The sequence below is a fragment of the Erpetoichthys calabaricus genome, chromosome 3, assembly GCF_900747795.2.
Source record: "Erpetoichthys calabaricus chromosome 3, fErpCal1.3, whole genome shotgun sequence".
Lineage (NCBI taxonomy): Eukaryota > Metazoa > Chordata > Cladistia > Polypteriformes > Polypteridae > Erpetoichthys > Erpetoichthys calabaricus.
In genome coordinates this window covers 87,219,254-87,239,795 of record NC_041396.2, presented here as the reverse complement: position 1 = coordinate 87,239,795, position 20,542 = coordinate 87,219,254, and the positions used below count along the sequence as shown (strand labels likewise).

The 20,542-nt window shown below is 39.1% G+C and overlaps 1 protein-coding gene across 5 annotated transcripts in view; it reads left to right on the top strand.

Moving 5' to 3' along the window:
• The first annotated feature begins 1,504 nt into the window (after positions 1-1,504).
• The window catches only part of LOC114648173 (DENN domain-containing protein 2D-like), a 108,013-nt gene continuing 88,975 nt past the window's right edge, over positions 1,505-20,542 (top strand). For 2 of the 5 annotated variants that reach the window (XM_051924641.1, XM_028797053.2), the window contains exon 1: positions 1,505-1,677. In XM_051924641.1, the coding sequence (XP_051780601.1) occupies positions 1,520-1,677 (158 nt within the window). In that variant the 5' untranslated portion in view covers positions 1,505-1,519. Of the gene's footprint in view, positions 1,678-7,960; positions 8,194-8,924; positions 8,944-20,542 lie in introns of those variants that run through there. The other 3 variants (XM_028797055.2, XM_028797054.2, XM_051924642.1) reach the window with 3 other exon arrangements.

The window sequence follows — 20,542 nt, the reverse complement described above, 5'->3', positions numbered from 1 at the left end:
CATTGGCCATTCTCTTTCCGCGATTTAGGGGTGTTGTATTCCTGGAATATTTCATAGCCAATGGGACAGAAATTATTCACCGCAAAATGAATTTATGAATTTCTCAACTCTGAATTGCTTTGTGTATATTGGCATGAACATTGCCTGCTAAAGTAATCAATGCACCTAAACCAAGCAATGACAATGTGTCTCTGTGGGACAGAAGCATTCAGGACTTCTTCTTGTGTGCATCAAACGTGCTCATCCATTTTGAGAACAAGATGAAGGTTGACTCATCTGACTAAATGACTTTTTCTGTTTCTCAGTAGACCACTGCCTCTCTTCTTTTTCCTATATTGCAGGCATTTCTTTTTAGCTGAGGTAAGGGGTTTATGCAACTGCAAGCAGACTATGGTGTTGTATCCTCTGAGACATTCTTGATAAAGTTTCCAGTTCTTGCTATAGATTGACATTTGCAGTTGAATGACTTGAAATCTAGTAATGTTAGTAACATAGACATTATAGTCACTGAGTCTGGGCTTACCTCCACAGTTGCCCTGGCTGATGATGTCTTACACATCAAGCTATCGTTGCCTTAATCAACGAGTTGAGTGGTTGACAGAATAGTGTTGCATTGTGGTTAGTGCTACTGCTGACAGATGCACCATAAAGACTTTAAATCCTATTCCTGGGAGTCTAAATATTCACATTACGATAGTGTGAGAATGTACTTGTCCCAGTGCCCAGTCTAGACTTGATTCCTGCCTTGTACATAATGCACTTGATATAGACACTGGGTTCTAAGACCCTAAAGGAGAGAATGGACACATGGGTGGGTTTGCAAAATACTTTATGGCACCTCTCACTATGCAAAGTAGTATATAAAAAGCAAGAGTGTGCCATTACAACCAGTACAAATGTGAGCTGTTCAGGCAGCTTGTGCCGAAAAGGCTGTTATGAAGGTTGGACTATTATTCAGCTTCTAATCATTTTGCTTCCAATGTCACCTCTGCCTGATGAATACTGATATCAGAGTTGGCAGCTTACTAGTGAATGTTACTTTTCTACCAGTGCCAGAGAAAACTGTTGGAAATAAACCATCCTGCAGGTGGTCATTTTGTTTGCTTACTGGTTTTATCCTATTTAATGTTTTATAGTATGTCTTTGCTAGGTGAGCAAAAGGGAGATGTGATCACTAGAATCACCTGAAGAGGGTGCTGTTGTGGTATGACGTGATTGTTGTGAACTATATGACATTGATCTCTGCTGTGATTGCCTAACAGTCTGGACAGCTAATTTTACTCTCAGTCAGTTTGTCTTTATTTTATATAGAGTTTTTCTGGGATGAATGTATTCTTTTAAGGCCTGTCATGTGAACAGTTCAACTCAAAAGTGCAGATTAAGTGAAAAAGTGAAGAAACGTTGGGATTTGATCCTCTCACCTTTTGATTCTAAATCACACTGCTTGCTTGTTGATATACCACATGTAGGCAGACTGGCACAAGCATGTGTCTGTTTGCTTCCTAACCCAACACTGTATATGTTTCAGAAAAATATAAATATTTTTTCACTTCCTGGACTAAATCTGAAAGAGGAAGAGACCAAACTGAAAGCAGAGGTGGAATTCAGCTGTCAGTCCCCAGCGAAGATCTGTCACTCCAGACCACCCGACCACAGAGAAAAACAGCAGTTGTGCAGGTAATTACTAACGTATGCCATAAATGAGTGGGAGAGTCCTTGAAAGACTGCTGAGGGTCTGCCAAGGAGTGAAAAAAATTAATAGCAGGGGAACCAGTGAGCAGGTGAGAAATGAGCAGACTTGCTGATCTCTTTTACGGTGTGTTATAATAAGTTAGTTAGAAATAGACATTTGTGCAACTAGAGCACGTGTTAGTGAAAAAAGAATTAAAATCAGTAGAAGTGTATAGCAATGAAGGTCTAAGCTCACTGACCCAATGTCACTTTGGTGTTTTTTGTCTTCAGAGTGTCCTTTGTTATTTGACAGTCTGGCACATGCTGAGAAATGAGAGGCCTGCCACTAAAGTTCACTTCCTTGATAGGATATTTCTAGTTCAACTTTAGCTCCATGTGTGACAAACATATTGTTCAAAAGCACTGGTAGTAGCTTGCGACTATGCGGAGCCGGCATGCTCTCGCACAAAGACTGTTGGTCCATCGCACCATCTAATGTCTGGAGGGGGAGCTGCAGATTTGCAGAAAATTGAAAACTGGCCGGCATTCTCTTCCCACACAACCAGCTGATAGCAGAAAGTGCAAACAGCTGTATTGTTTATTATCTATTGTATACCTTAGCATAAAAAATAGAAATATTGTTTCCCAAGAGATCTTTAAACATGCTGAATGTGAATGTGTAATAACATTGTGATTATGCAATAACAGGCATTTATGTGTAATTTGAATGTTCTCCCCATTTCTGCATGCGTGCATTCCGATTTTCCTTTCATCTCTGAAGGCCATGCTGGTTTAGTTAAATAACAACTAGCTCAGAACTGGTGGTCATAGCAGTGTGTGACCTTACTTTGTGACTGGCACTCAGGTGTTCAGGTTTGGCGCCTGCTTTGTACCCAATGTAGTTAAGATGGGCTCTGGCTGACAAGGTTTCTAAAATTAAATTATTTAGGCAGAGCAAAAGAATGGATGGATGAAACTTCCATCCATCCATTTCTCAACCCGTTATATCCTAACTACAGATTCACGGGGGTCTGCTGGAGCCAATCCCAGCCAACACAGGGCGCAAGGCAGGAAACAAACCCTGGGCAGGGTGCCAGCCCACCGCAGGGCACGCACACACACACACACACACTAGGGACAATTTAGAATCGCCAGTGCACCTAACCTGCATGTCTTGGACTGTGGGAGGAAATCAGAGCACCCGGAAGAAACCCACGCAGACACGGGGAGAACATGCAAACTCCATGCAGGGAAACCCGGGAAGTGAACCCCGGTCTCCTAACTGCGAGGCAGCAGGGCTACCCACTGTGCCGCCATGCCGCCCTGGATGAAACTTACAATTCTAAATTTCGATGTAAACTTGTTCTAATGGTGTTCTTGAATAAAAAGGCACATCTTGTGAACAGTTCAACTGAAAAATCCAGGGTCACGCCGGAGAAAGCAATGCATTATAAAGATTTCTTGATTGATAGGGTTTCTATACTTTATAGCAATATGTATTATTTAAAATAACTTTATAGAATGATTAAGATTGCATTTACTTTGAAAGATGTTCTGTAAAATAAAAAATAAAGCTAATGCACGGGAGTTTAACCCATCACTGTATGATGCAAATAAGTTACTTAACTCACCTGTGCTCCGGCTGTGAACTTGTAAGTCACCTTGGATAAAGGCCTCGGACAGATATCCAATAATAACAAAAATGAATAATGAAATAAAGCTGTTTTTTATTTATTAAAAGCAATACACGATTGAGAGATAGTGTTTCGTGATATTGCTTACTGTGTAACTCTAAAAGAGACTGATGAGTTTATGCGCATTCTGCAATAGTGCTTTATTAAAAAGGCTCTATAGATACAAACATTTGTATTTTTGGTTGGAGTATTCCTTTAATAACTTAACCTCCATTGCCTACCATCATTTCAACCTTGCTTGTCTCTGGGAGAAGCTAAGTACTCTTAATAATGATTTACAGTTAGAACATTAGGAAATTAGAACAATTGTGATGAGAGCGGGCCATTCAGCCCATCAAATTCACCAATCCTATTGATCTGGATTGTCCAGATTAACATCAAGTTGAGATGTGAAGGTCTGTAAAGTTCTTCTCTCCACCACATTATGTGTGTGTATAGTTCTTTGCATGTAGAAAAACTTTATGACACTTCTGCTCTTAAGAAGATTCCACTTGTGTCCCCATGTTGTTGTTGAACAATTAAGTAGATTATGCTTTCATTTTCTGTTAAAAAAGAGCTATACATTTAATAATTATAATAATAATAATACATTTTATTTATATAGCGCCTTTCTAATGATCAAGGTACTTAGTTATTTCATTGTTGTTTTTATCCAACTTGACTTACAAATCACAAAGATATAATGGAATTGCATTCTGCCTTTCTACATTTTGATCACACACAGGTTAAGTGATTTACTCTGGGTCTCATTTTGACCCACTGATGGGTGGAGTACAAGTAATCTTATAACATGTCAGCCGGTGCCTTATTGAGGAAGTGACATCCTGACTCAAGTTTGAATGGCCCTGCTTAAAGAAGTATTGATGGAGTGAAAGTTATTCGATATCAGTACGGACTGTAAAATGCTTTCTGTGTAGCAAATGACAGCTGATTCGAGCTGACTGGTTGCAACATAACTTGTAATGTCTAAAGCATGCAATCTGCAATGTTTCTTCAGAAGGCAAAACGGTGACAGAGTGGTTACAGCTGTTTCCTCCCAGCTTCAGAATGTCTTCAAATCTCAGACCATGCATTGTTTCTGTGAAATTCTTTATGCTCTCTTTTTGGGGTAGGTTAATAGGTGTACCCCATGGTCTTCTTTGTCCCTGCTTTGTGCCCAATGTTAGACAGATAGTCTACAGCTGTATTTCCTCAGAATTTTGCTAATCATCCATTGTTCTGTCCACAACTGATAAACTGCTAATTGCTGGGATTTATAAATCAGGTTATGGAGAAACTTTAAATAAACTGATGGCTAGTGAGGGGACCATGTTGGACATACCCCAACAGAATACATAAGAATGAGCAAGTGACTGGACTGATTAGTTATAGTGAAGACATGCCAGAGGAACATCTTGTGCACAACTGTATGCCCACTTAAACTGTTGACTCTTAATTCGCTCCTCACATTTTCTACATTATTTGGTTATTTACCTGCTTTAAAGACCATCTTCTGTGATTAACAGTTGACCACACAGCTCAGAGGAGGGGTTGTGGTTAACATTTAAAATACCAAATGAGAATGAAAGTTGTTGTTTTTTTTATAAACCTTGTAATTGACCCATTTAAATGTCCCACAAAATTCAATTCAAATTGACAGAGAAGATAAACAAGCTATATAAAATTAACACAGTATTTTAATTGTGTTTACATTACACAGCACAGCATTAAGTATAGATGTCTGTATTGTATTTTGAACAAAAGCACAATGTAATATAAAAAAAAATATGAGTTGATTGGTCCCAGCATAGTTGTTGTTATTCTAGAGGCCCCATGTTCTCCTGAAGAGCAAAAACATGACTTCAGAAAATGAATGAAAGAACTGAAAGCCCTTGTCTATATTGCTTATTACAGAAAATGTGTATTAAGGGTTATAGAACAGAAGAGGTCGTTGCTGCCTCCCACTGTGAAGACCCTTTGACCATGTACAGCCCTGTTTCTCACACACTCCAAAGACATGCTTGAATCAATTGATGAAGTTGTCCTATGATGGTTTGACATCTTGCTCTCCTGGCTCCACAAAATCCTGAACAGAAAAAACTTGAGTGTGGGCGGAGGTAAAGGCAGATAAAATAACATACAACATAACATTCCTGATTGAGGGTTGCACGACAAGTGTGGCATTAAACTGGGTAAAGGAATCTAAAGGAAAGAAAACATTAGCAATTGGAGAGCTCTGATTTTGGTTGGACAGTCAAGTGGCCCTAGGCTGGGATGAGCCCTATTGTTGTTGTTGAAGAAGTTTCAAAGTTTCAAAAGCAAATACCATGAGGTCACCAATGACCTAATATTTGTATGCTGGCAATAAGCAAGGTGGGTCTCCCCAACCAGTAATTGGTAGCAGAGAAGCTCCATCCACTACTCTCCACTACAAAGGGCAAGCCATCCCAGGACGTTTAATGATTCTTGCCTCTTAAACAATGATACATAGCTAGCATTTTTCCAGATGACAGTCCTACCTGGCAGTCCCAGGACATTGGAAGACAATCCTCAGCCTTAAATTAACCTGGTATGATTCTGGAACCATAAAACAGTGAAACACGTGAGGCCATCAAAAAGACCCATAAAAATAGGTCTCATACAGACAAGTATGCCAATATGCAAATGGGAGGCTTCAGTCCTGTCCAGGCCTCAAAATGGGAATGAGTTTTTAAAGTTAAAAAGTATATGAATCTCAGATATCTCGAAAATGTCTTTCAAGAGAGAACCATACGAGTCTGGCAAGTCCCACAAAAAAATCTTTATAAAAAGTCTTAATTTATTTACAAATTAAGATAAACACTGTATAAGAAAATGCTCAAAAGAGCAAAAAAGGATTTGCCTAACAGGCAATCCAAGGTAAACTATTCCCAAAACAAAATTTCGAGGAAGTATCCAATAAACAGAGCACAATGTCAACAAAAACAGTAAATCCAATAACAAAAACAATTTCCAAAAACTGAGTCAATGAACTGCTGAAGGACTTGCTTTCCCTGCCTGCGTTTAACTTTAGCAGTGAGGCAAAGGTGAAGCTTTGGGAGTTCCACCAACAAAATGCAAGTAACACAGGAGAACAATGTCACACCCATAGAAAACCCATAATAAATAAATAGAAGAAAATTAACAGAAATACATAATTGGAATAAGCAAATATGGTCATTCTCCTCTGATCTCTCTCTTCAATATCTGTAGAACTACCACTCACTGGATGTTTTTTGGTTTCTGCACCATTCTGAGTAAACTCTACAGAAGTAGATTTTTCTCTGCTATGTGTAAAAATTCCAGGTAATAATTAAAGTTGTAATAATAATTGTACTAATATTCAAACCAGCCCATCTACATCAGCAATCATGCCACTGTTGAAATCACAGAGATTTCATTTTTTCCCCATTCTGGTTTTTGATGTGAGCATTAACTGAAACTCCTGTACCTGCATGATTTTATGTATTGTGCTGCTGCCAAATGATTGGCTGTGTGGCCACTAGGGGGCACCCCGAGCAAAAACACCTGACACAACTCAGTCACACACCAGTTCAAGACAAAATAAAACTATTATTTATTAGTTAACAGTACTTTATCACCATAACAAATCAGTCCAGCACCACACCAATAGCCAATAAAGCACCTCCATCTCCCTTTGTGTCTCTTCTGTGAGTGTTGTCGAGAATCCTCTCAATTCTGATTCCCCACCTGAGATGACGCACCTCCTTTTATGTCGGACCCAAAAGCACTTCCGGTGTCATGGCATTGCATGATGGAAGCATTTCTGGGTCATACAGAAGCTCTCCAAAAATGGGAGGTCTGTTCTTTACAGAGTTTCAACAGTTCCCAGGCAACTAGAGTGGGCTCCAGCTAGGGATGCGCTGCCACCTCTTGTGCTGGGGGATGAACTATTCAAAATATCCATTTGTCCATTGTCCATCCACTATCTGGGCATCCCAACTGGGACAGAAAACAAGGACCAACCCAGCTGGGTTATGCCCCCATTCTTGTACTCTATCCATTATGGAAGGAGATCCTCGACCCTAGTCAGAATACCCATCCATTCAATCAGCTGATCAGATAATTCATGGATGAACCAGTGTTCAGGTGTTTCTAATAATATCCTCAGTGAGTATTATAGCCACATACTAGGCTGGTTGAAGATGTAGGCTATTTACCTTAATAAAAGTCTTCCCAATAAAATAGCCATTCATATTGTATTTTCATGTATCCATTATATACAGTACTGTACAAAAATCATAGGTTACCCATGAAAATACTTTGTAAAGCTAGTTACCTGGGCAGTAAGTGTTAATTTGGCCATGAGAACATTTCATAATATTAGAATAAATACAAATAAATCTGACTTGTTTGCACAGCTGTGGATAGCCTTACAAGTACGTTAATTCCGAAGGGCGTGGCTATCTTGAAAGAGCCAGTTCAGGTGGGGCTGCACAAATTGCCTGCTTGACAATGGTTACACTGCTCTTATTTGTGCTCCTGTTACTGTGTCACCTGAACTGTGTGGAGGGGAAAAAAAAAAAAACAGGTTTGCTGTGTTCTGGGAAGTAACATGCAAATTGCTTGAAGGCTGAAGTTCATAACAGATGACAGTCCATAAAGTGAAAGCCACGTTTCACAACTTCCCTACTGAGACAACAGGTTCCAGGCACTGGGGCATGGTGGGGATGAATACTTTGAGTGGATGATGTCTCCAAATAGTTTGACAGCGGTTTGGGAAACTGGCACAAGCACTGGCACGGTGCACATACATGTGATCTTGTGAAACAGCTTCACCAGGAGACATTGGATTCTGACGGAAAAGCAGGTGGGCAATAAATAAAGAAACACGTATTAGTAGAGAACGTCTGCCAAGAGGTGGCTGCAGTGTAGGTGTGATTTGAGAGTAACTGTCACTCAGGGTTTATTTATGTATATATGTATGTATTTATTTATTTATACTTTGCTGTGCCACTGTGAATCACAGATTTACCTGCCAATTTAAAGGTAGAGAACTCTCATGAGATGACTTGTTCTTCTGATTATGTGTGTCACCCCAGAGTCGGGCCTTGACAGTAGCATTTTCTTGTTATTGGGTTCTCAATTAGCATGTGGCATGTTTATGTATTGGGGTACTTGAGATCATTTTTTGATCAACCGCTTTCTATTTCTTTGGAAGTTTTACACTTTTTATCAGGACATGCTTTCTTGTTGGGGGAGGCTCTGTTCAGGTGACATGAGTATCAAATTCCCTTTGAGTTTGCTTTGCAAACAGGTGCTGCAAGCAGTGTGGGAGGGAGGTATGTGTTAATCATTTTTTAACTTTTGAAGCCACCCTAGGGTGCTTTCTTCGGATTTCACAGATGGATTTGCAGTTTGCTGAAAGCCTGGATCACTGGGAAATAGGAACTGGGACACATTTAAATACTATTTGAAAGCTGGGAATGTCAACTTCAGGGGTGTACTTCACCTTCATTATATGTTGAGTCATGAAAACTAATATTGGTATGGAACTTCCTCCTAAGAGACTGCATTTTGGGTTTCAGGAATCGGTTTTATGTTACTTGGTGGCACCATGGTAAGCAGTTGTTCCTTGTATAGCTAAGGAAGACTGTCTGTGAATATGTCTACATGGATTTTGATTTTGTTCCTGTGTTGGTTTCCCTTCCACATTCTTAACTGTGAGCAAGTTAAATAAATCTGACACTCTGAAATGGACTCTGTATGTGGGAATGTGGGTATTTGTATGTGTATGCTCTGAGATGGACTGGCGTCCTGTTCACCTAGCTTCTGACTTACAACTTGAAACTACAGGGATAGACTTCAGCTCCCCACAACCCAATAACTGGATTGTGTTTGAAAACAGATGAGGATGGATGGATGGATGGATGGATGGATGGATGGATGGATGGATGGATGGATGGATGGATGGATGGATGGAGTTTGCAAAGGTTTAAGGAAAGATCCAGTTAGTGGAGGTATAAGAAGCTGGTAGGGTAAGTGGACGCACCATGTGAATACAGCCAGCAGCAGACAGACTAAATAAAAGAGCATTCACTATCTGATCTATTTAATGAAATTCAGATTTGTGGCATAGTGGTTTAGGATTTGTTCTGTTAATTTCCAGGCTGTCAATTCAATCTGACCCTGATCAAGTCACTTTACGTTCCATTGCTCCTTTATGTGAAATACAGTATAGAAATAAAGAACATAAGAAACAGAAAAAGGTTTGGGGTTGCCCCTCACCATATACAGTACTTGACAAGAAGCAGATTGAGTCCAAAATAGAAGTGAGTAGCAGTATTGAAAATGGCGATTATATAGGAAAACTGATGGAAGTGATGTCACTGAAGGTGCAACCAGAATTGACATCTTTAGACTCAGGCAGGATTTCCTTCCGCTGATCTGCAGTTGAAAGAGAGAAAGGATCAGCGCACACTGCCACCCCCTGGTCTGGCATGGAATTACAACCATTCAAGCCTTTTTCGTTGCCTCCTGTGTGCATGTGTGACAACACCAATGATTGTACTAAACACTTTTTATTTGTAAGCCACTTTTGTTATATAAATAGATATTTGTGTGCCAGATCATACAGGGGATCAATACCTGTAACTTCTTCATTGCTCACATTTTCAAAATGCAAGTTTCTAGGAAAGCTGCTACTGATTTTAAATCTAAAACTTGTCACATTCTTATCACAGTTCATTGAGTAATGACCTATTGACTACTGCCCTAGTGCCTTCCAAAACTGACACTATGCAAAAAAAATTATGTTTTATTTGACATAAGCAGCCTTCTCACCTACAGATTTCCAAGGTGTCACTGATACTGAGCGCTTTGAGTAGTGAGAAAAGCGCTATATAAATGCAAAGAATTATTATAATTATTATTATTAAGAGTACCACAAAACTGGCAGCTCCCATAATGAAGGACACCTGCGTACTTTATGCTCTATGATTATGAAAAGGAGACGTCCACACCCAACTGCCTTTTGTTTCAGACTTCTGTGGAGGGACACACCTGAAGGATGGCCTGAATTGGCATTAAAGGATAAGTTTGGTATTTTTCAAGTCAGGTATTTCTTCACAATTATGGTAGTTTGCCATAAGAAACTGTATTCTAAAGTGAAACATATTTTATAAATTAAAAAAATATCTAGCCCGTTCTTGCTTTTTATAATGAAGGCAATGAATACCAGGGTTCCAGATAAAAACCAAATACGTCACCTTTGAAATAGCAATAGAGTTTTAATTTAAATCTTACTGAATACATCCACACTTTGAAGTTGCAAACGTTTCAATTTAAGAAAACTTGTTTTCCACATTTCTGAGGCATGCTTGTGACAACAGTAAATTGAAAATAATCCATTTTTTCAGAGATTCTTGGTCCTATTTTTTTCAGGTAAGGCTACATTTCTTGCTCATTTGTCTCCTTGAGACAATCATGTATGGAGATATAACAACCCAGTTTTTTTAATTCTTTCCTTTGCTACTACCACACTATTGTCCCTAGTGTGTGCTTGGTGTATGGGTGTGTGTGTGTGTGCACCCTGCGGTGGGCTGGCACCCTGCCCAGGGTTTGTTTCCTGCCTTGCACCCTGTGTTAACTGGGATTGGCTCCAGCAGACCCCCGTGACCTTGTCGTTAGGATATAGTGGGTTGGATAATGGATGGATGGATTATGGTCCACAATCTCCCTGACCCATGGTGATTGTTATGCTATAATTCATAAACTTCCTCGTAGGCTTTCATCCTTTTCTCTTCCCTGGCAGCTCTATACTTAGCATCCTTCTCCCAATATACTCAGCATCTCTCCTCTGTCCAGGGATTATTCCTGCCTTGTGCCTTATGATTGCTGGGTTAGGCTGCTGCTGCCCAGTGACTCGACCGTGGTTAAATGGGTTAGGGAGATGAATGTATGTCTATAGCGTCTGTTCAGTTCTTGAAATCTGACTGAATGTTACGTGTCTGCTCACTATTCACTTTCACTGAAGCACACTTGTGCATTATCAGTCTAGCAACAGCAGGCAATATGTTTAAGAAATAAAGAAAGAGTTTCCATACAGTGTAAAAATATAAGCGATTGTAAGTGTGCCTTTTTCAGTTATTATTGTCTGGTTGTCTACAGAACAGAGACAGCAATTCACTTCTGGGCATCAACAATCAGTAATGTCAGTAATGGTGCTTGGTGATGACTTTAATAGGTGAATCCACAGCCCTGTGGCTGAAGTTTGCCACAGACGAAGACAAATGGAATACTTAGAGAAGTAAAAAGCACAGACACACAACAATGTTTACTCTTTGCTTTTTTTACCTTCTTAAAAACAACATGGATGCACTTTTTTGCAATATGTATTAATCTGAAGAAATGGGATCAATAAACAGTAACATTTTTGCCTTGAAAATGGATGTATTCAATAAAGTTTAAGATTTTTGTTTTACAATGAGACCTCAGCGCCCTTCACCTCCATAATAATATACAAGAGTATACTAGTTATTTATAAAATACATAAAATATGCCTCACTTTAAAACACAATTTTATGTGGCAAACTATGTATATTCCAAGACTGTGAAGAAATAACTTTGACTTGAAAAATACTGAACTTATCCTTTAGCTATATTTTAAGTTAATGTAACTCTGAACTCACCATGCAGGTGTCAGGTTCAAAGATGTCAGCCTTATAGGACAGGTAGATTGACAGTGCTTTAATGATCTCAAGAGGGAAATTCCTTTGCTTCAGCAGCAACATAAAAAATAGTGCAAAACAGTAAAAATACGGAATACAAACTATCAGATAGAATGAAATCACAGAACTACAGAATATATAATACAGAATGTAACTAAAACTGCATAGTAAAATGATGTAATAATATAAAGAAATGTTGTCCCAGTACCAATTTGCCTATTATAACTGGCCAGGAATCTTGTTTTTGGAGTCTTGATTAGTCATTGTTAACCTCTAGCCAGAGGCTTGTTCTACCTTGACTTCTTAATTGTAAAGATTTGCAGCAGTCCATATCTCACTTTAATATTTAGTTTGCTGCTGTCAGGGATTATGTGTGTTTTGGATGTGCCTTGTCTCTTGGCATGTTGGAGGAATGGGACTGTGGGATGTCTGATCTTAGCCTCGTTTGGGGGATGTGAGAAGAGAAGGGAAAGAGAACAAGTTAGTATTTGTTTGTCTTATTCCCTTATTTTCTTATTTGGTAATTTATTAGTCAGTTCACTGATTATAAAACCTGATAGTGTAGATGTGAAGCTAGTGATAAAGCTGAAATTTAAAACATGTTTCTCCTTTCATCTTATATCAAAAATGTTTCGAAGCAGTCAGAAGCAGTATAATGCTATTCAAACAGAAAGCCTCAATCACAACTTTAACAGGAAAATGTTTTCTCATATCTCACACCCTTAAAGGCTGAGATATTATTTTTACATTTTAGTAGATGTTTATCTACTAAACATTCTAATTATGGTAAGAAAACCAGAGGCGTGGGAATTAAAATCCACAAAACAATTCCACTTGTAGTGGCAGATGTAGTATCAGATTCTGAAAAGAGATATGTTATATATGGTGGGTAACCTTTATGAATCTAAATTAATTCTGTCTAACATATACCAAACATGGATACAAGAGAATTCATGCTTAATGACTTTGCATGAGTTCCCAATATGAGAACTCACAAACTTACAAGGGCTGGAACCTTTAATTGTGTATTGAATTCAGATGTAGGCTTTCAGCAATCCCAAATATAATTATCTAAAACTGCTGCAGCAATTACACAATTTATTAAGGTCCACGGGCGGCACGGTGGCACAGTGGGTAGCCCTGTGTGGAGTTTGCATGTTCTCCCCGTGTCTGCGTGGGTTTCCTCTGGGTACTCCGGTTTCCTCCCACAGTCCAAAAACATGCAGATTAGGTGCATTGGCGATTCTAAATTGTCCCTAGTGTGTGCTTGGTGTGTGTGTGTGCGTGCGCGCCCTGCGGTGGGCTGGCACCCTGCCCAGAGTTTGTTTCCTGTCATGCGCCCTGTGTTGGCTGGGATTGGCTCCAGCAGACCCCCGTGACCCAGTCATTAGGATATAGCGGGTTGGATGATGGATGGATTATGGTCCACAATCTCCCTCACCCATGGTGATTGTTATGCCCTAATTCAAGACATACTTATTTCTTTTTGTCTGTAAATCATTGTTTTTTTCATTGCTGTTACAGAATATCACAATATCAAACCAGGTTTATTAAAGACAAGACACTTTGGTTTGGCCCAATAGACCTGTCCTCACAGGTGGCGCAGTGATAGTGCTGCTGCTTTGCAGTAAGGAGACACTGGAAGATTGTGGGTTTGCTTCCCGGTTCCTCCCTGTGTGGATAGCGCTTTGAGTACTGAGAAAAGCGCTATATAAACGTAATGAATTATTATTATTATTATTATTAACTGTCCAAAAGTTTTAGAATATATTAATAATATATTAGAATATATAATATATATAATATATTAGCAATTGGATTAGTTCAAATTGAAATGTGGAACCAGACAAGAGTGCCCATTATCACCTTTACTTTCTGCAATTGTCATTGAACCATTAGCTGTTCATCTCTAGTTAATCAGCTAAGTTAAACAAGTAAAGGAGCTCATAAAGGAAGGGCTTATGCTGATGATATGATGTTTTTTTATCTCAGACCCACAATTATCTCTACTATTAGTTTTAAAACTGCTAGTAGAATTTTGTAAGATCCCTATATCATACAAATTCTTAAGATCAATTTGAATAAAATCATGCTTTTTCCACTGAGCTCTTTAGCACATCAGATCAGGATGGTTAACTTCTCACTGACTGTATCAGAGCAGTTTAAATAGCTTGGGATAATTATTTCAAGGAAACGTTAAAATTTCTTTAAACACAAGTTTGTTAGTACAACTGAAAACATCAAACAAGATTTTAACAGATGGTCATCCCTGCATTTTAACTTAGCCAGATAATCAGTTTATCAAAATGAATATCCTCCTAGAGCTCCAATATCTTTTTCAGCGCATCCCTATATTCAGCAACAAATCTTTAAGAAACTGCAGTAGACTCAATTGCAAAATCATGTTTCTGGAGCTCAAAACATCCATGCCAAAGCCGACTCTACAGAGATCTCGAAAAGAAGGTGGAGTAATTTCCTAACTTTCAGTCCTATTTCTTGGTTGCAAATATTTGTGCAGTAAAATAAGGGAAATTCACAACTGTTCACAATTCTACACCTGCTTGGTTATCAATGGAAATTAAATCCAGTCTTCACTGTATGTTCTGCTCTGTGCTCCAGTTAACGCTAGGTATCAATAAATCCATAGCAACCCAGTGGTCCACAGTTTACTAAAGATATGGAACCAAGTAGGACACATTTTAAAGCAGAGAAACTCCACATGATACTCACTTATTGCTGCCTTCTCAAACCTATATTGTATTCTAACTGTGGGAGACACAAGGGATTGCAATAGTTAGAACAATTAAGCTGTAAATGTAATTTTCCAGCTACACACTATATACAAACTAGCTGTGCTCCCCATCTAAGACAGGATGAAATCTTAATAATACACCTCAGTCTTAACGTTTGAAGTAGAACCATGTAATGCATATGTCTCTGTTTTATGCCATTTGGTATGGGATTTGTAAAATCAGAGTTAATATTTGTGATGCGCCATTTGTTGAAATGACAAATGCAATACATTTCATTATGAAAAATGTCTGTGATATACCATCTTTTGGAATGCCAGAGACATGGCAACTGGATAGACACTCAGACAGACAGAGAGACACTTATCCTTTTATGAAGGTGGATTAGAAACAAACTGCTAAAGCAACCTAACCCACACCTTTCACCAGTATCTACCCCAAGATAATACAGGGTCGTGTGGATAAAGATTCAGACAGCATCTCCAAAGTATATATAAAAAAAATATATGGAATTTACACTTTACTGATTTTAAGGAGTAATTGGAAAAGGAATTTTCAATTAAAGTTTCAGAAAGAAGAATGAAATTAAGCCATTCATAAAATACATTCTCATTCAATAAGCACCAACCACACCATAATTCAAATCAAATTAAATAAAGTCAACAAAAGCCTGAGGTCAAATATTTTGGGAGTTTCCTACATTTAAAACATCTTGGCAAACAAAAAAAAAGAATATTTTTCAGATATAACCTAACAGTTAAAATTACTACTCACACCTTTATATTATAGTATTTGGAGTAATGCCAGATGGGTTAAAAGTGTGCTGTGAAATGTCAGCTGTAACATTACTTGCATGAAGATTCCCAGTCCACCTTCTATAACTATTTGTTCTCAAATTAGAAAAAAACAAAATATTGTTATAAAGGTTTGTTCAAACATTTATCAGATCTTGACAAGAACTTGAAATTCAGCAAACTTGTTGGGCTGGTTTTCAGCTTTTATTCTACATCTTGTTTTATTCTATACAAATACATTTTTTTAAAGGGATTGCCTGACTGGTTTTGCTGGGTGGGAGCTGAATGCAAAGATTTTTTTTGATTGTTTCCTAAGCATATTATTGTACTTGCTATTTTATTTTAATTTGTTTGATTGAGTTGTGTTATTTTGTAATGCTTTGTTTCAAATGAAAGGGTTTATAAAACAAACACAAATAAAATAATTATCTAAGGTGGAGATGGGTGCAATGGGAGGAGGCATTATGTAGTCTGATGGCTACAAGTAAAACTGAGCTCAAGCATTGCCTCTTAGCATTCTGTGCTGGAATGAGCCAATAGCTAAAGATATTACAGAGCGATACACTTTGGAGAGGATGAGCAGCATGAGTCACGGTGATCTCCAATTTTGTAGTTATCCTCTTTTCTGCTTCAGCCTCCAGTGAGTCCAGGGTCAATTCTGTATTGCTGGTCTTTTTGGTCTGTTTATCAGGAATCTGCCATTGCCAAAGCTGCTCTTTCTCCTCACAGTATAGAACAGGGGTTATCAAATCGATTTGACCTGAGGCAGAACTCTCACAGAGAAAATACCTCTTGGGCTGGGCTGGGACAAGCCATTCCTGGACACATGTTAACATCACATACTGTATGCACTAAAACATTAAGTGAATTCAAGTCTGTCAAGTTTATATCTAGGCAAAATAAGAAATGATCAAATATATGTTGCACTGAATTCATTCTGTTGTTATTACCATTCCAGACGTGCAAGTTTAAACATTAAAATTCATGTTTAAGGCAACTTTTACTGTTTACCCAGAACATAACTTTTAAGTTTCAGAGGGTGGGGCTGCCGGAATTTTGGCTGAAAATGAGCCGTTGCAACTGATCAAGTGAAACTTTACTTTCACTTTTATTCTCAATAAACTAACTGTGCAGTAACAACAAACCCTCACTACCAAAAATGTAATGTTATACAATCAAATAGATTTTTTACTTAATTAGTTGATATTTCATTATGCTGTTAATAAACTTGGTTAAAAAACATTCACCTTTCTTAACAGATTAATCATATGGAAAACAGCATGAGCTTTGGTGAAGTAAAAAATGGCACACAGACACAAGCAAAAATTAATGGCCTTTTTAAGGACCATACTGCTATTCTAAGGGAGCCCTGCTTAGGCCATCAGCAGACGTCTGATGAAATGCTTAAACCTCCTTAGTGGAATCGCCATCTTTGTGAGGTCGCTTCATTTGGCTGTCCACTGTCTTGTTTCTTTATCATTCCAACCTGCTACCTTGTTCATTTCAGATTCTTTAATGCTGCTTCATCACCCTTAACTTTAAATCTCTGCCTCATTGACTAAACAAACTAAACAAAGTAAGCAAACAATACAGATTCAAAATAAAAATAAAATAATTACTAAGCACTCATACACTGATTATCTCCAAAGAGTGTTAAAAAAACTTCAAAAGTAGCTATTTGGACTCCTTCTTGTGAATTGGGACAGATGAGTAGTCATGCTGCAATGAATTCATGAGGTGCAAGTTAAATGTTCCAAAATGAGATGGCACAATTCAGCTGAGGGAGTGATGCGCCCCTCTTTTGTGCCCCTAGCCTGACTTGACTCAGGCCCCTTAGTTGTTTCTTTTTCCTTAATTAGCAGCCAAATAAAACTGAAACATGAAACAAGCCGCCACATGACCAGCTCACTCGTGCTCAATTCACGATACTGTATCTGAAAATAAAGAAAGGTGACGGTCTCAGTAAGGTTGATCTCTCAGGTCACCAAAACATTTTGATGATGTTCTTAGAAAAAAACACAAAATCAACAGTTTTGGAAATGTCTGCTGTGGCAGAATGAGAGCGGCAACAACCAATGAAATTAAATAACGAGTTTAATTAACAGCAAGAATCGGCTTCTCAATAAGAAATTGGTTGGCATTTGTAGCCCCAATTTATCTGGTCATCTGTTGGCTCATTTTACATCTCATTTCTATTTGACTGTTATTTGATGACGGAAAGAATCAATCCAGAGGACGGTCTTCTTAAAAACAAGGCTATTAAAATGAAGGGAAAAGAAGTTAATTTGCAGTGAAAACTGGTCACTGATTAGGAAAAGGTTAGAATGAAAAGCTGTCAGTCACTGCGGCCCTTCAGGCCTGGAGTTCGACACCCCTGCCTTACATGGTTGCCCTATGGGCCATGTTAACGTATGGGTACAATGGGCACTGGCTGAGGGCCCCAGGAGCATAGGGGCAGATGATGTTTGTAATGCCTATGTATGTTTCTGTTTTGTTATTAAAACAGGGGCCTTACCCTACACACTACTTTGCCCAGGGGCCTATGATGCTGTTAAGATGGCCCTGAGTCAGATCCCTGCTGCCTGCTCCATAATCATGTACAGAACTGTCTGCAAGTTGTCTCCTGTTCCTATGTAACAGCACAAGAGTTGGAATGTGTTTGAAATAAATGCCTTAAATAAAAGCAATTAATTTTATCTACTGCATCAACAGCCCTGTATCATCCAATTTCAGCAGGCAGCCTGACATCACCATAAACCCTCATAATACATTTGTATTTATATTGTACTCTGCTCTTTATGTTCAGGCTGCCAGACAAATTCTGCCTGGTAAATTAACAAAAGGGCTACGCTTTTGTTCAGCAGGGAGCAGCAAAAAAAAAAAAAAAAAACAAAATGGAAAGACAGAGATAGACTCTCACATGCCTTCTGCCTGGGAACCAGGCTGGACTTAAAAGTGGCTCAGGAGGCTTAGTCCACAAATACAAAACGTGGAATCCTTTATGTCAGTACTGCAGAAGGGAAATTAGACATACTGTAAATATAATTATTCAATCAATTAAACACTTGTTGATTATCATACACAGATATGTTTGACAGAAAAACAGACTCGTGATCTTCTCTTCTTCTTTCGGCCACAGAGGATCATCTCCTGTCCTCTGCATCTTGCTCTGTCACACCCATCACCTGCATGTCCTCTCTCACCACATCCATAAACCTTCTCTTAGGCCTTCCTCTTTTTCTCTTGCCTGGCAGCTCTATCCTTAGCATCCTTCTTCCAATATACCCAGCATCTCTCCTCTGCACATGTCCAAACCAATGCAATCTCGCCTCTCTGACTTTGTCTCCCAACCGTCCAATTTGAGCTGACCCTCTAATGTACTCATTTCTAATCCTGTCCATTCTCATCACACCCAGTGCAAATCTTAGCATCTTTAACTCTGCCACCTCCAGCTCTGTCTCCTGCTTTCTGGTCAGTGCCACCGTCTCCAACCCATATACCATAGCTGGTCTCACTACCGTCCTGTAGACTTTCACTTTCACTAATGCTGATACCCGTTTGTCACAAATCACTCCTGACACTCTTCTCCACCCACTCCACCCTGCCTGCACTCTCTTCTTCACCTCTCTTCCACACTCTTGTTGCTCTGTACTGTTGATCCCAAGCAAAAAAAAAAACAAACAGAAAAACAGATTCCTGAATGGTTTTAGATTTTCCAGTGTGAGCAAAAAGCAGTCTGTCTTGTTTGTATGCAAATAAAGCTAGTGAAGCTGGAAATTCCACAGATAGGCAACCCGGGTTAGTAAAGTTACTTATTCAGTGATTCATTGCCAGCTCAGCTCACTGCATGAACAATAAAAATGGTCTGTGTTTGCGTAGAGAGAGACAGAGTGACAGAGAGGGAGATTTGTCCCACCCCACTGCGTTGGGCCCTGGAGGCTGCTTATTTCATTTCACGCTTAACCAACTTGATTTTCAGTTTCAGTTGCCCGGCCAACTGATGCAGCCAGGAGTCCGCTGACGTACTTTTCCTTAAAAATGTCTTTTTCTGGATAGTCCAAAAGGCAGTGATCTGGGTGGGAAAGTGTCAAAGTTCAACAGGAAGAACTGCAGCAACTAAATTAAAACGTAGACTGACAGATGATGTAAGATGGTGACACAGTGGCTTAGCAGCTAGATTTTTCACAAGAGCACTAGGTTTGAACATTTTACTTGCTAAATGTCCATGTAAAGTCGATGTCTGTTATCTTTCCACGTTCCCAAAGACATGCATGCTGTATTAACTGGTGATTTTACATTGGCTGAGCGTGAGATGTGCCCTTGAGCTGCTGCCCTGGCCAAGGTTACTTGTGCCCAGGACTGCTAAAATGGGCCTGGCCACCCATGACTCTGAATTGGTTTAAACCGGTTTAGCAATGTTATGCCGTGCTACATGATCTAAAATGGTGCATAAATAGGGGTGAATGATTTGAGTGAATGATTTCTGATTAGGTGCTACTCTTGGACGTTGGCTATTATGTAGAAGGAAAGAGGAAAATATTAAAGGAAGTGCAGAAGTATATTTTTGGGAAAGTAAACTTTCTACATTACAGAGGAAAAAAAATTCCCATGGCTATATAGTGAGGTTCCCAAACTCCCCAGCTGGCCTCCAATTTCTAGATTTCTCTTATTGAAGGACAGACTGTTGTAGTGGTCTCAGGGGTTAAATAAATACTTTTGAAAGGTTTTCACAGCTCTGTACAAATGGCGAAAGCTGCTTCATCCCAAGGGTGCCGCTTTGTACGCGGAAGTCTTAGCCGAGCAGAGCCGTCTCAGAGCAAGGCGGCGTGCGCAGAAACAGCACGTCTTTCTTGCTTTCGTTTTTTTTTCCCAGCTGTGTTCTCTGCTTCTCAGCAGACACACAAAAAACGCCTTGGTGGCTGCCAGCGAAAACTGCTTCTCATGGT